The sequence below is a fragment of the Silene latifolia genome, chromosome 7 (assembly GCF_048544455.1).
Source record: "Silene latifolia isolate original U9 population chromosome 7, ASM4854445v1, whole genome shotgun sequence".
Taxonomy (NCBI): domain Eukaryota; kingdom Viridiplantae; phylum Streptophyta; class Magnoliopsida; order Caryophyllales; family Caryophyllaceae; genus Silene; species Silene latifolia.
The window spans coordinates 53,322,567-53,334,585 of NC_133532.1; the positions used below are offsets into that span (position 1 = coordinate 53,322,567).

General features: G+C 35.0%; 1 protein-coding gene across 2 annotated transcripts; it reads left to right on the forward strand.

The window, feature by feature from the left end:
• Positions 1 to 2,238: 2,238 nt before the first annotated feature.
• LOC141592158 (isocitrate dehydrogenase [NAD] catalytic subunit 5, mitochondrial) lies at positions 2,239 to 9,741 on the forward strand. 2 transcript variants are annotated; one of them, XM_074412741.1, is made up of 7 exons: positions 2,239 to 2,597; positions 4,636 to 4,956; positions 5,034 to 5,195; positions 5,301 to 5,375; positions 6,837 to 6,946; positions 7,054 to 7,126; positions 9,222 to 9,741. In XM_074412741.1, the coding sequence occupies exons 1-7, from the start codon at positions 2,436 to 2,438 to the stop codon at positions 9,411 to 9,413; spliced, it is 1,095 nt and encodes a 364-aa protein (XP_074268842.1). In that variant the 5' UTR covers positions 2,239 to 2,435; the 3' UTR covers positions 9,414 to 9,741. The 2 variants fall into 2 exon arrangements, 1 of the variants encoding a protein (XP_074268842.1); XR_012521074.1 differs by having other exon boundaries at positions 2,338 to 2,597; positions 7,054 to 7,558; positions 7,755 to 9,741.
• The last annotated feature ends 2,278 nt before the right edge of the window (positions 9,742 to 12,019 follow it).

Here is a 12,019-nt window from a genome sequence, read left to right on the forward strand (position 1 = left end):
TAACTATGTGGTATTACAGGTTGGACCAGAATTATTTTTACATACCCATTTTTTCAAATTCCGGTCCACAAATTCGGACCAGTTGGACCAGAACGGAACGGTTAGAGCGGAATAAGTAGGCCTACAATGTTTTTTAAATAATATTTGAAGGGAAAAAACTCAAATAACAATAATTCCGGTCTTTTCGGATCGGACCGGAAAATTCCGGTCCAAGACTGGACCAGAGCGAAAACCGGAATCTTAGAAAATGTTGGACCGAGAACCGCTTTCGGTTTCGGTCCGGACCGGTCCATTATTCCGATCCGGACCGAATTGCACACCCCTAATCATTGATATTCTATGTGTGCAACCAATCGCTTATGATTTCAATAACAGTTCATGGTCACCGACCCAAATCATATTCGGATTAAGGTTCTAACGTTGTTGTTTATAAACACAACTATCAATTCAATTTTCGGTTACTCCTTAATGGAAATCTGAGGCATAAATTAAACTGTATCCAATACGTTTGGCGATTTAATAACAAAACTTGTATTCACATCAATTTTACTTTTATTATAAAATATTTTGAACTCGAGTCCAAAGTACTCGCAACTCTCGAGAAACAATCGGGTTACTCAGATCGGTTATGAGTCGGGTCATAATAAATCGAATCGTATTAGATTGATGTCACTAACGGTTTCATTGGATCACGATTCATGTCAGGTTCGGCTCTGGTGAGCGAGTTATATCATCATCATACATTAGTTTATCGGGAAAGTGGTAAACAAGCCCCTTAGCTTTAAGCAAGGTCCCGACTATCCACCAGTACCGTAAGGCATCAGAGAAGGACCTCTTGCGAACCCTCCGAGGACTTGTTTGTTACGTGTGAATGATCCATCCGAAGAGAGCAAGCATAGGCTCGAGGTGCCATCTGAGAGGAGCGCGTTGACCCAAATCGGATTCGAGCAACGCTTACTTGAGTGTTTTTATTCGAAACAATTATTTTTACTAATATCATTATTAATATTGACATTATTATTTATTATTGTTATTAAGAATATTATTAGTAAAAAATTACTATTTTTTCATTATTATAATTTATGATTATTCATATATAATATTATAATTTTTTTCTTATAAATATTAATATTAGTATAATTAGTATTATACTATGAATATTAATATTATTATAGTTCATAATAACAATAATATTAAATATTATTATTATTAATATGATTATTTCAGTTCAATTCAGCTCAATTCAGCTTTATTTAGTTCAAATTCACTCTATTCGATTCGATTGATTCACTCGGCTCCATTCGATTCATTTAGTTCGATTCACTCCATTCAGTCGGCTCGATTCGATTGATTCACTCACTCCATTCAGTTCAATTCAGCTCTAAAAAGCCAGAAAGAACATGGCCTAAGTTTGCTATAATGTGAGATTAACCCCCTTTGCCTTGGAGTAAACAAGCCCCTTAACTTTGCTATAAAGTGAAATCAAGTCCCTTCTATTTTTCCGACCAAAATCTCACCGGATTTTTCAATTTCTCATCAATTTCTCAGTTTGATTGCCTCATACCAACATCACACATTTTGCACACTCTTCAATCAATGCATTAATCATCACAGTTCCCCAAATTAAAATCAATACCATTTTCAGGCGATCTCCGGCGACCGTCGATTTTCCGGTAACATTGGTCCTTGTTTCCGATGACCTCAATTTGTCGGATCAACATCATTATTTATTGTGCAATTGAATTCTAAGGTATTAATTCCATATTCATCTTTAGTTCTTTGTTATTGGTAATTAACATTACAAATTCCTTGGAATTATTAGTGGTTACTTTGCGGAATTTGCACTCAAAATCTCAAATTAAGTAGTCAAATATTGGAAGATGTGTTATTGGCATTACAGGGAACAAAGGAAGAGAGGGAGGTTATGATTAGGAGTTTGTTCAATTTTTTCGATAAGTCGAGTACTGGGTACTTGGATTCTGCTGAGATTGAGACGGGTTTAACCGCACTTCATATTCCATCGGATTCGATGAGAAGTTGAAAATTCCGGTGAGATTTTGACTGGAAAAATAGAAAGGACTTGATTTCACTTTATAGCGAAGTTAAGGGGCTTGTTTAGTCCAATGCAAAGTTAAGGGGGTTAATCTCACATCATAGCAAACTTAAAGGGTCGTTTAGTACGTTTACCACTTCTCCACTTATCTTAGATATTTAAGTTTGGATCGGTAATTTCATGTTAAATCGATTTATTGGGTCATCCAATTTTTGGGTTTAGCGGATCAGGTTCGGGTGGGTCAACTTTGCTCGCTATAGGCCTTACCTAGTTACCTTCTTAGCCAAGTTTTTACCTTTTTTTCCCTGTATCTTGTGCGTTCGTTTACGTCTCGCAGTTTTCATCTGATCTCCTCCTTTCCACTCGGTAGACGAACTCATCAATGGCGTCCCAGATTATCCGACGAGTTCTCCATAACAAATCCACAATTCTGACAAACCCTAATCTCCGACAACTTTCATCGGCGGCATCAACAACACCGATTACCGCTACTCTCTTTCCTGGCGACGGTATTGGCCCTGAAATTGCCGAATCCGTTAAGCAGGTTCATCTCTTTTCCTTATTCCTTTATAATCCTTTTGTTCCTTTTATTCGCCAATCTATAATTGTGTGCCGATTTATGTATTTTTCCGAATTAAAGAACCAATTTTGATTTAATTTCATTTAATTGTTTTCTTTTGGGACGATACTGTGAACGAAAAAATTTAAATAAGACCGTTATACAATGTACAACGACCTCATACCGTGTTACAGAAGTTGAATTTTACCTTACAACAGCTTACGAGGACCTAATTCTTTTGACCTCGATAAAAACTCGTATCGGACCAAGGGTCTCATATCATACGAAGTATTATTTTATTATTACTCGTTACTCGTATATAACTGTAATTACTCGATGTATACTTGCAACAGTTTTATGCAAGAATAATTGTTTGACATCCTAGGACGCTGGTTCCCCTGAGTTACACGAGTAGTAAACTGGTTATATCGACGCAACTCTATGTATTCAGCTTAATGAGGAGGCTCCTCTAAGTAGGGAATTGTGAGACTAACATTCGACTTCGTTTATTTCATACTAGTGGTATTCTCATTGGCTGTTGTAGTCTATAGTTTGGCGGAGGCATTTTGCCATAGGCTATAGCCACCTGTGAAGCGTTTCAGTGTGTCTGTGCATATGGTCACGGTGAAGATTAAATACAAAGCCGAAACATAATAGGGAGAATAATAGCTTGGTGTTCTACAAATTTGCATTAGTGATTTTTATCACCTGAATGGAGAGCGTAAAATAATTATGATGTGTTTATACTTTGTAGATGCTTCAAAAATTTTAGTATATAGTTGCTTTTTGTCTTTGTCTATTTTTGAATGATGTTGTGTGTTGATGTTTTGCGGAGGATAGATGTAAGTCATGTAACTAGAGTTGTACAAATTCCGTCTTCTCCTGTAACCACCAACCTCAACTTATGACGTCTTTTCCCTTTTCCGCAAGTCCACAACCAACCACTGACGAATGTCTCAACTTATGACCCACACACCTTTGTTGAATCAAAACCTAGCTTGCACTGCCTAATGATCCAATATGGAGAAGGTGATTAATTTTGACACTTTTTTTTTGCCCATATTTCATTGAATCTCGCTCAATTTCTCTTTTTATTTTAAAATTTATATCTAATTCAACCAAATTTAGCTTATGCACATGTTAGCGGTTTATTGCTTTAGATAGAACAAGTGCTTCAATCTTCCAACAATTGGGCCTGATGTATCTTATGAGCTTCCATCTACCAGTGAAGCAATATGTATATATATCTGATTTTAAGTCAGATGGTTAAACCTCGTGGATTTTATTTATTCATCTAACTTTATTGGTGCTACAGTTATCGTAGGTTTGCTTGCCAGTTTAACTGTCACAACAGAGATTCTGACTTGCAGACTGATTCAACTTTGATTAATACAACGGTTTTCAGCAAAAGTAGTTTCATTTGTTGAATTGCATGATACTATTTTTTTCCTTCTGATTTTTAAATTACTGAATGCATCGAAGTTATCTATAGTCCCCAATTCAAAGACATAAAATCCGAAGGTAACATATCAATGTAAAAGTAGTTTGAGCTCAATATCTGATAGATATAATACGCTGACTAAACTTGATTCATTCAAACCTCGTATAAAACTCTTGCCCTTTGTTAGGAATTAGGATAGAGGGAAGGGGAGGGAAGGGGAGGAGAGGGATTAGGAGGGAAACAATATCCCATGTTTGGTTAGCAATTTTGGTTAAGGGATTTGGAGGGGAGGGAAAATGGATCCCCCATTTCCCTCCTCCATGGCAAACAATTTCCACCTCCGACAAAAGAATGATTTGGAGCAAAAAAACTCTCACCATCCATTCCTCCCCTTCCCTTCCCTCTCTTCCCCCTCCCCTCCATTTCCCTCCCATGTTGATATCCAAACAAAGCCTTAGTATAGAACTCTGCATATCACTTTGTGATAGCGTCTTTTACCTACTGCTGGACCTGACAGTTCTGAAATAGATAGGGAATAAGATGAATTTATGTATTAAACAGTTTTTGTTTGTTTCATCGCAGATCTTTAGAATAGCTGAGGTACCAATCGAGTGGGAGGAGCACTATGTTGGGAAGGAAATTGACCCCAGAACCCAAAGTTTTCTCACATGGGAAAGTCTAGAGTCGGTGCGCCGAAATAAGGTTGGTCTAAAGGGCCCTATGGCCACACCAATTGGAAAGGGTCATCGTTCACTTAACCTTACTCTAAGAAAAGAACTTAATTTATATGCCAATGTCAGACCCTGCTTCAGTCTTCCTGGGTATAAAACTAGATATGATGATGTTAATCTCGTCACTATCCGGGAAAACACCGAAGGTGAATACAGTGGACTTGAACACCAAGTAAGTTGTATTTAAACATCTTTCCATTGGTAGTGGTTTTCTCTGGCTCTACGTGCTTATAATGTCAATGGATTTAGGTGGTCAAGGGTGTGGTTGAAAGTCTCAAAATCATCACTCGTCAGGCGAGTTTGAGGGTTGCAGAGTACGCCTTTCAGTATGCAAGAGCTCACGGAAGAGAGAGGGTTTCAGCAATACACAAAGCAAACATCATGCAAAAAACTGATGGTCTATTTTTGAAGGTTTCTTTTGACTATGATTTATGAAAGTATCTTTTATTGTATTTGCAAATTTGGGTTATTTACTAGTGACATCTTATCTTCCTCTTTGTCCCCTCATGTTGTCAGTGCTGCAGAGAAGTTGCAGAGAAATACCCTGATATAAAATACGAGGAAGTTGTCATTGACAATTGCTGCATGATGGTATGTTTTAGTTTTGGCTATGTTAACTTTTCTTTTCTCTTTTTCGAAGGATGAATCGAAGGGAAAAAATGGACCTGTGTTGCTATATAATCAGTAAAGAGCTGAATGAACTAATTTCTTGACTTATGCTTTTTAGTTGAAATATGCATTTTGTCCTGATAATGGTTATGGAGAGATTGTTGGATTAAGGCTTTACCTATTATCAGTTTATCCTATAGTAATAGGGGAAGTGCTAGGGCGACACCGGGTGTTACCGAGTTTCGGTAACACCCTAATAAAAATATAGAAAAAAGTGAAAAATTAAGTAGTTTTCGTTTTTGCGCCAAAATCGTAGGGATAAAACCGTAATTCACAAACTATTATATTTTTTTTTTTTGGAGAAAACACAAACTATTATATTGATAAATTAATAAAAGATAGGAGTACTAATTAAAACTAAACTATATATATATATAATGTATTATACAACAATGCATATCATAACACAGATCTTCATCTTCCTCTACCATACTTTTATACCAATTAACAAAAAAAGAAAAGAAATACGCAACACAATTTAGAATTACTAAATGTTTTCTTGATTTTGGAGATTTAATTCAAATCATTTAAAACTTGATTTGTTTAGTATAGAGTATTGATACATGTAATTTAGTAATTAGTTTATATCTTCTTGCTTGTAAACTAAACGGATGCTTTTTAGCACGGCCTACCCAAAGAATTAGCCCATTACTCGTGTAATTGATGAATGATGAAGATCTTATTTTATGAAATTCGAAAGAGATGGCTTGATCATATTAAGGGGAAGAATTGTTCATATTATGCAATATGCAAGTTATAAATGTCCATCAGTCGTCCATGGAGTAGCAACTAAATGCCTACAAAATTGGCTTGATAACAAACCCTAAACTTCTTTTAGTTATCCTCTTTAAAACAACTTTTAATTTGGTTAATTAATTGTAATACTTGAATTACCTTAATTACCCTTTACCATTTTACTTTTTAAATTTGAAAATACTTAAATAATTTACCATTATACCCTTGGTGTTACTCAATTGAGTAACACCCGGTGTCGCCATCTCATTTTCCAATAGTAATATGGGTTCATTTTTACAGATGGAAAGGTTCTACTGTCTTGTTACCATTTGTGAATTCTCCAATTTCATTCGAGTAAATCTATAAAAGAAGTGGTAGTTATTAGAAATGACGTTATCTTCTCTTTAACACTACTTCATGTAATAAATTATTCAAAACTTTGATTTCAGATGCCAGTTATGATACATATTTCATTAAGAAGTGATTGTCAGCTCATTCTTTAGTATTGAGTTTTTGGTAAATATGATCTGACGTGTCATTAACTGAATGTTTCTTCATAGGAATTTTTTTAGTTCGTTTTTATCTTTAATAAGGATCTAGTGTAGAGCAGATCACTATGTGCACTAATCTATAATTCTTTTTGTACAGCTGGTGAAGAACCCTACACTCTTTGACGTATTGGTTATGCCTAATCTATATGGTGATATTATTAGTGACCTCTGTGCTGGTCTAATTGGGGGCTTGGGTCTAACGCCAAGGTAAATACCTTATGTTACTCTGACCTCATATTGTTTATAAGATTGGATAACAGCTAACATGAAGTCATGAACTGATGTTGGCTTTCATCATTTTGCATTTCATTCAGCTGTAACATTGGTGAGGGAGGTATTGCTCTTGCTGAAGCTGTGCATGGGTCAGCTCCTGATATTGCTGGAAAGGTTAGCCTTAATAATACTTTTAACTTTTAAGTGGAAGTTTGGCTGACATTAAATTGTCTAATAAGTGGACTAAGCTATCATGTTCGTTTCTTGCTATTTAATGTATCCCTGGGTTACCAGATTCGCTTAGTTACCTACAGATTCGCTAATCGATTTACACAAATTACGAATTCGAATAACGTTAAATTATGATGTTTGGTTATAATTTACCGAATTGTGCTATATTTTGAGCGAATCTCGTATTTTATTATGAATCTCGTAACCCTAATGTGTCCTATAGAGCGACTTGAAATTTTAAGACCTGTGAGGCTGGGATGCATATTATTCATGATGAACTTCCATCTGATTATGTGTTTCCATAATTTTTTCTTTCCAATCTAAATGAAGTCAAAGTTTCCTATGTCAATGGAGCCAATGACTCTTTATTCTTTGGTTCCAGATCTATGTTACTTCGACACTTCATATGAGCTCACGTACCCGTGTCCGACACTCGATCCTTGGACATTGGTATGACACTTGGACACTTCATTTTAGACCAAAAACTCGACAATTTTTCATAAAATAGCCGTGTCCGACACTTGGATACGCACTCGTGTCCGACCCTTCAAGCCGAGTCGGAGTAACATAGTTCCAGATTACGATGTAGAAGTAAAATGGCTCACTAAACTGGCTACGTTTGTTTTTATTGCAAAGTGGCAACCTTCCTTTGCAAATGTATTTTCTAATATCATTTTAGTTGTGTACCTGCTCCGCAATTTGCGGGAACCCTTGAGACACGGGAAATATTGCTCTTGTTGCCATCTTAATGAGTAGTCAAATTCTCGTTATTATCTTGCCATGAGATATGATGAAATAAAGCGAAACGGATCACTTAGTGATTGTGCGTTTTAAGCTGTGAAGTATTTGTCACTAGTGCATTTCTTGAAGTAATTTCTATCGCAATCCCAACCTTGACACCTATAACTACATTGTGTCATGTTTTAAAATAAGTTGACGGGGCTAATACATATCACCAAATTCTTGCTTCGTTTTTTCTTCTGCCAAAACCCAAAAGTGCTTTCTGCTTACTTTTTACCAATATCTCACTAACCTTTGGGGTACTAAATGCTGTGTTGACTTGAAAATGGTTAAAAAATTTATAGTTTTACTGTTGCTACTGCTGAAGTTTAAATAATTTACTATATTTCAAGTTGCTAATAAGAAAGATTGAGGTTGCTCTTATAGTCTTATAGGCCGCAATGTAAAGTACAGGGTACCTTCAAGTAAAATCTCTCAATTTTCTTTTTGAGCTTGTTCATTGTTAAAAGCCAGTTGCAATTAATACATGCACACACAACCATTAGTCACGGTATTTAATGTTATCATCTGGTGTTTTAAGTCCTAACAATTTATGATACTAATATTAGAGCGTTGGAGGAGTTCCTGTTTACCATTGGGTTGACTTTCTGCGTCAGTCTGTACACTGTTACTCCGACTCTTCTTATTCCCCCGCGTACCCATCTCCAGACATTCGATACTCGGACAAGGGTATGACACTTCAACACCTCATTTTAAGCCAAAATATGCATATTAAAAATGACCGAGTCCAACACTTGGACACGCACTCGTATCGGATACTTCTAAACGAGTTTGAGCAACGTAGTCTGTACATAGTACATATTAGTGAGTGTCTACCTAAAGTCCTAAAGTTTATTTGGGTGGAAGGGTTTGACTTTGTGTTGGGTTTCTTTATTTATTTATTTTTTCACTATTTGTGTTTTGGGTATTTCCTTGCCTTTTTTTGCCAAGTCTCTTTTGTATGTTCTCTTCTTTTCTTGTTTTTTGCTCTTGCTTCCCTTTCCTTTTATTGCACTCCCTGTTTTTAATTGTTCTCTCCTTTTCCTTTTTGCCTTTTCTTTTCTGTTGTTTTTCCTCTTATTGCCGGTTAGCCAAAACTCGTTATTCTTTTGTTCTGAATTCTGGTGGAATAAAACAAAATGGCTCACTAATGTGGTTACGTTTATTATTGTGAAATATGAGTCGATTTATGCAATTGATGTGAAGTCTTATTCCTTGTTTATCTGATGTTTTTCTGCTGTTGCGATCTTATTTACAGAACTTGGCAAATCCAACTGCTTTGCTGTTGAGTGGTGTAGCAATGCTACGGCACTTGGAGCTCCATGACAAAGCTGATAATATCCAGAATGCTGTTTTGAATACAATTGCGGAGGGCAAGTACCGAACGGGTGACCTTGGTGGTTCCGCATCCACTTCTGATTTCACCAAGGCAGTCTGTGATCATCTTTGAGTTTGTGTACTCAAGTTATTTGGTTTCAAAACAAGCATTGCCCCACTTGTTTTCAAGAGGGGTTGTCCTTGCTTGACCTAAAGATTTTCCGGCTTGTTTATGTTCTTCCAAGAAGAGGCAGCGAATCAACTTCTTACCCCATCTTATTTATAATTCTTTCAGCATTTACAAAACTATATTAATGCACGCTAGATCCAAGTTTTTGAGGTGGTTAAGCCTCGAATTGTCCTGGCCAGTCTAATTTTGCTGATTAAAATAAATGAGATTTAAGATTTATCCCTGTAACCCGACTCATTCTATGTCAGTTATATTGTCCATTCTTCTTTGATTGTGGATTTTGTTGATCAATCTTGTAGAATTTGACTTTTTTTTGAACCGATGCTGTTCTGTTCCATGGTTGCTGCTGGAAGTCTTTGGCAGTAAGATTTTATAAGAACTTGTTTGTTGAACACGAAGCTGAAGCTTAGGTTTAAATCGTCATGGAAACTTGACTCGTTGAACTAACCATAACTAGAGAAATAAGGAGTATGTACATAGTATACGTCAAAGAGTTGGGAGACTCATACAAGCGTCTCATGAGTAATAAAGATATATGAGCTTGTTTGCAACATGAAGGAGATTGTTTCATGATTTAAGTGTTTTTACAAGGACATCCTGATTGCGTACCCAAAAAAAAAAAAAAAAAAAAAACGTCGTCCTGATTCAGATCATTACAAGGACGTCAAGTCTTCAAGTGTTTTTACTTGTTCATTTTATCAGAGAAAAATGAATAATCTTGTTCTCGAGAATGAATGATCTGAACAAGACTACTCATCATCGATAAATTTAGTGAGTAGGTTGGGAGTACGAATTGGTACGTGTTTTGAATAACTTGCTCAATCCAGACTTTTAAGAGTCTGTGCAAGAACTTGTAAATTGTACGGAGTAGTTGCTTACCAGTTACCATCCTAGTTCTCGACCAAAACTTTAGGGATTCTTTCAAATCAAATTCTCATCAAAACACACATCCCATCCAGATATACGACTCAAAGCATTACGCGCTGATTTAAAACTACGTTTATAGGTAGGTCTAACAAGGTCTAGGTCTGGAGTAAAGACAAAAAAAATTAAGAAAAAAATAAATAAAAAGAAAAATCAGGAATATGGAAGATGAAAAGTCGTTCCAAGCGTTCTCCTTTGAACCACTTGGAACGATTGCAGGAACACAAAGTGCATAACGCAGTGCATAAAGCTCCAATTGCATTTGCATAGCAAATAGAAATATTACACGTGTAAGGTTATGAGGCAATTCTTATATCCTACACCCATGTGTAGGATACTACATACTCCCTCCAACTCTCCACTCATCCTCAACTTCCTCCTTTTTTTTCTTTTTTTGCTTTTTTTTTCCATTTAAAATTTTAAAACAAAAAATTAACTTCCACTTTTAAGAAAAGTTACCACAGTCATATTCAGTTTAAGTATTACGTAGTATTACATTCACGATATGACATTATTATATTCATTTTAAGTTTAGTGAATATGACAATATTGTTTAATGAATATGTGCTTTAAAGTGCGATATTCGCAATAGAACACTATCATATTCACTTTCAGTTTAGTGAATATGACAGTGTAGTTTGATGAATATGTATTATGTGGTGTAATATTCATCCCATGGTTATATTATATTCACTTTCACTTTAGTGAATATGACATTTATAGTTTAGTGAATATGACTTTATTTGTTCAAATATATTGAACATAATCATGAACGTTTAATTTCATACCAAAACCGCATAATACAAAATAATACTCCCTCCTATTCACAATAAACCTCCCATTTTATTTTGGCACAAATATTAAGGAAACACACTACCCCACAATATAATTAAATTTGGACCACACAAATACACTAGCCCATCATACAATTAAATTTGGACCACACAAACACTTACCAAAAAAAGAAATAGGGAAGTTATTGTGAATAGACGGAAAAGGAAATAAGGAAGTTTATTGTGAATAAGAGGAAGTATAAGGAAAAAAAATTATGTGATATGATATGAATATGTCGATTACGTTATGTGAATATGTGTGGAAAAATAAAATAAATAACAAAATATATAAAATATGATCTCTATTTGTAGAGGAATTAAAATTATGAATAATAATATATTTTTTATTATTTTCTAATTTATTAAATTTCTAATTTATTTATTATAAGAAAAAATTAAGAAAAGGGAGTACCATGCACCATACTCCTGGGTGCATGGTATTCTATTTTCCCCCCAATTTGGGTTTTTTCTTTGTAAAAATGAATGTGTTTTTTAGTTTACATATTAAAAAAAAGTAAAAAATATACTGATATTAATAATTTTTCACACTATAAACAAGACCACATTTAATATACTTTAAAACTTCTTTTGATTATATTTTTTTCCTCAATTATTACCTTCTAAAATAAAAGACTAAATGTTATAAGAATTAAAACGTTTCTAAACTTTACCACTTAATGTATTATACAACTGGTTGTATGTACAACTTATTCAGTGTTGTGGAGCTTTGTTACAAAGTTGTCGAGCTCTATTAACAAAATTATCGAGTTATGATACAAAATTGTTGAGCTT

Excerpts from the sequence above, each read along its gene's own strand:
- LOC141592158 (XM_074412741.1), top strand. The coding sequence starts at position 2,436 with ATGGCGTCCCAGATTATCCGACGAGTTCTCCATAACAAATCCACAATT. Across the intron at positions 2,598-4,635 it reads TTGCCGAATCCGTTAAGCAG|ATCTTTAGAATAGCTGAGGT; the intron begins GTTCATCTCTTT and ends GTTTCATCGCAG. Across the intron at positions 5,376-6,836 it reads TTGACAATTGCTGCATGATG|CTGGTGAAGAACCCTACACT; the intron begins GTATGTTTTAGT and ends CTTTTTGTACAG.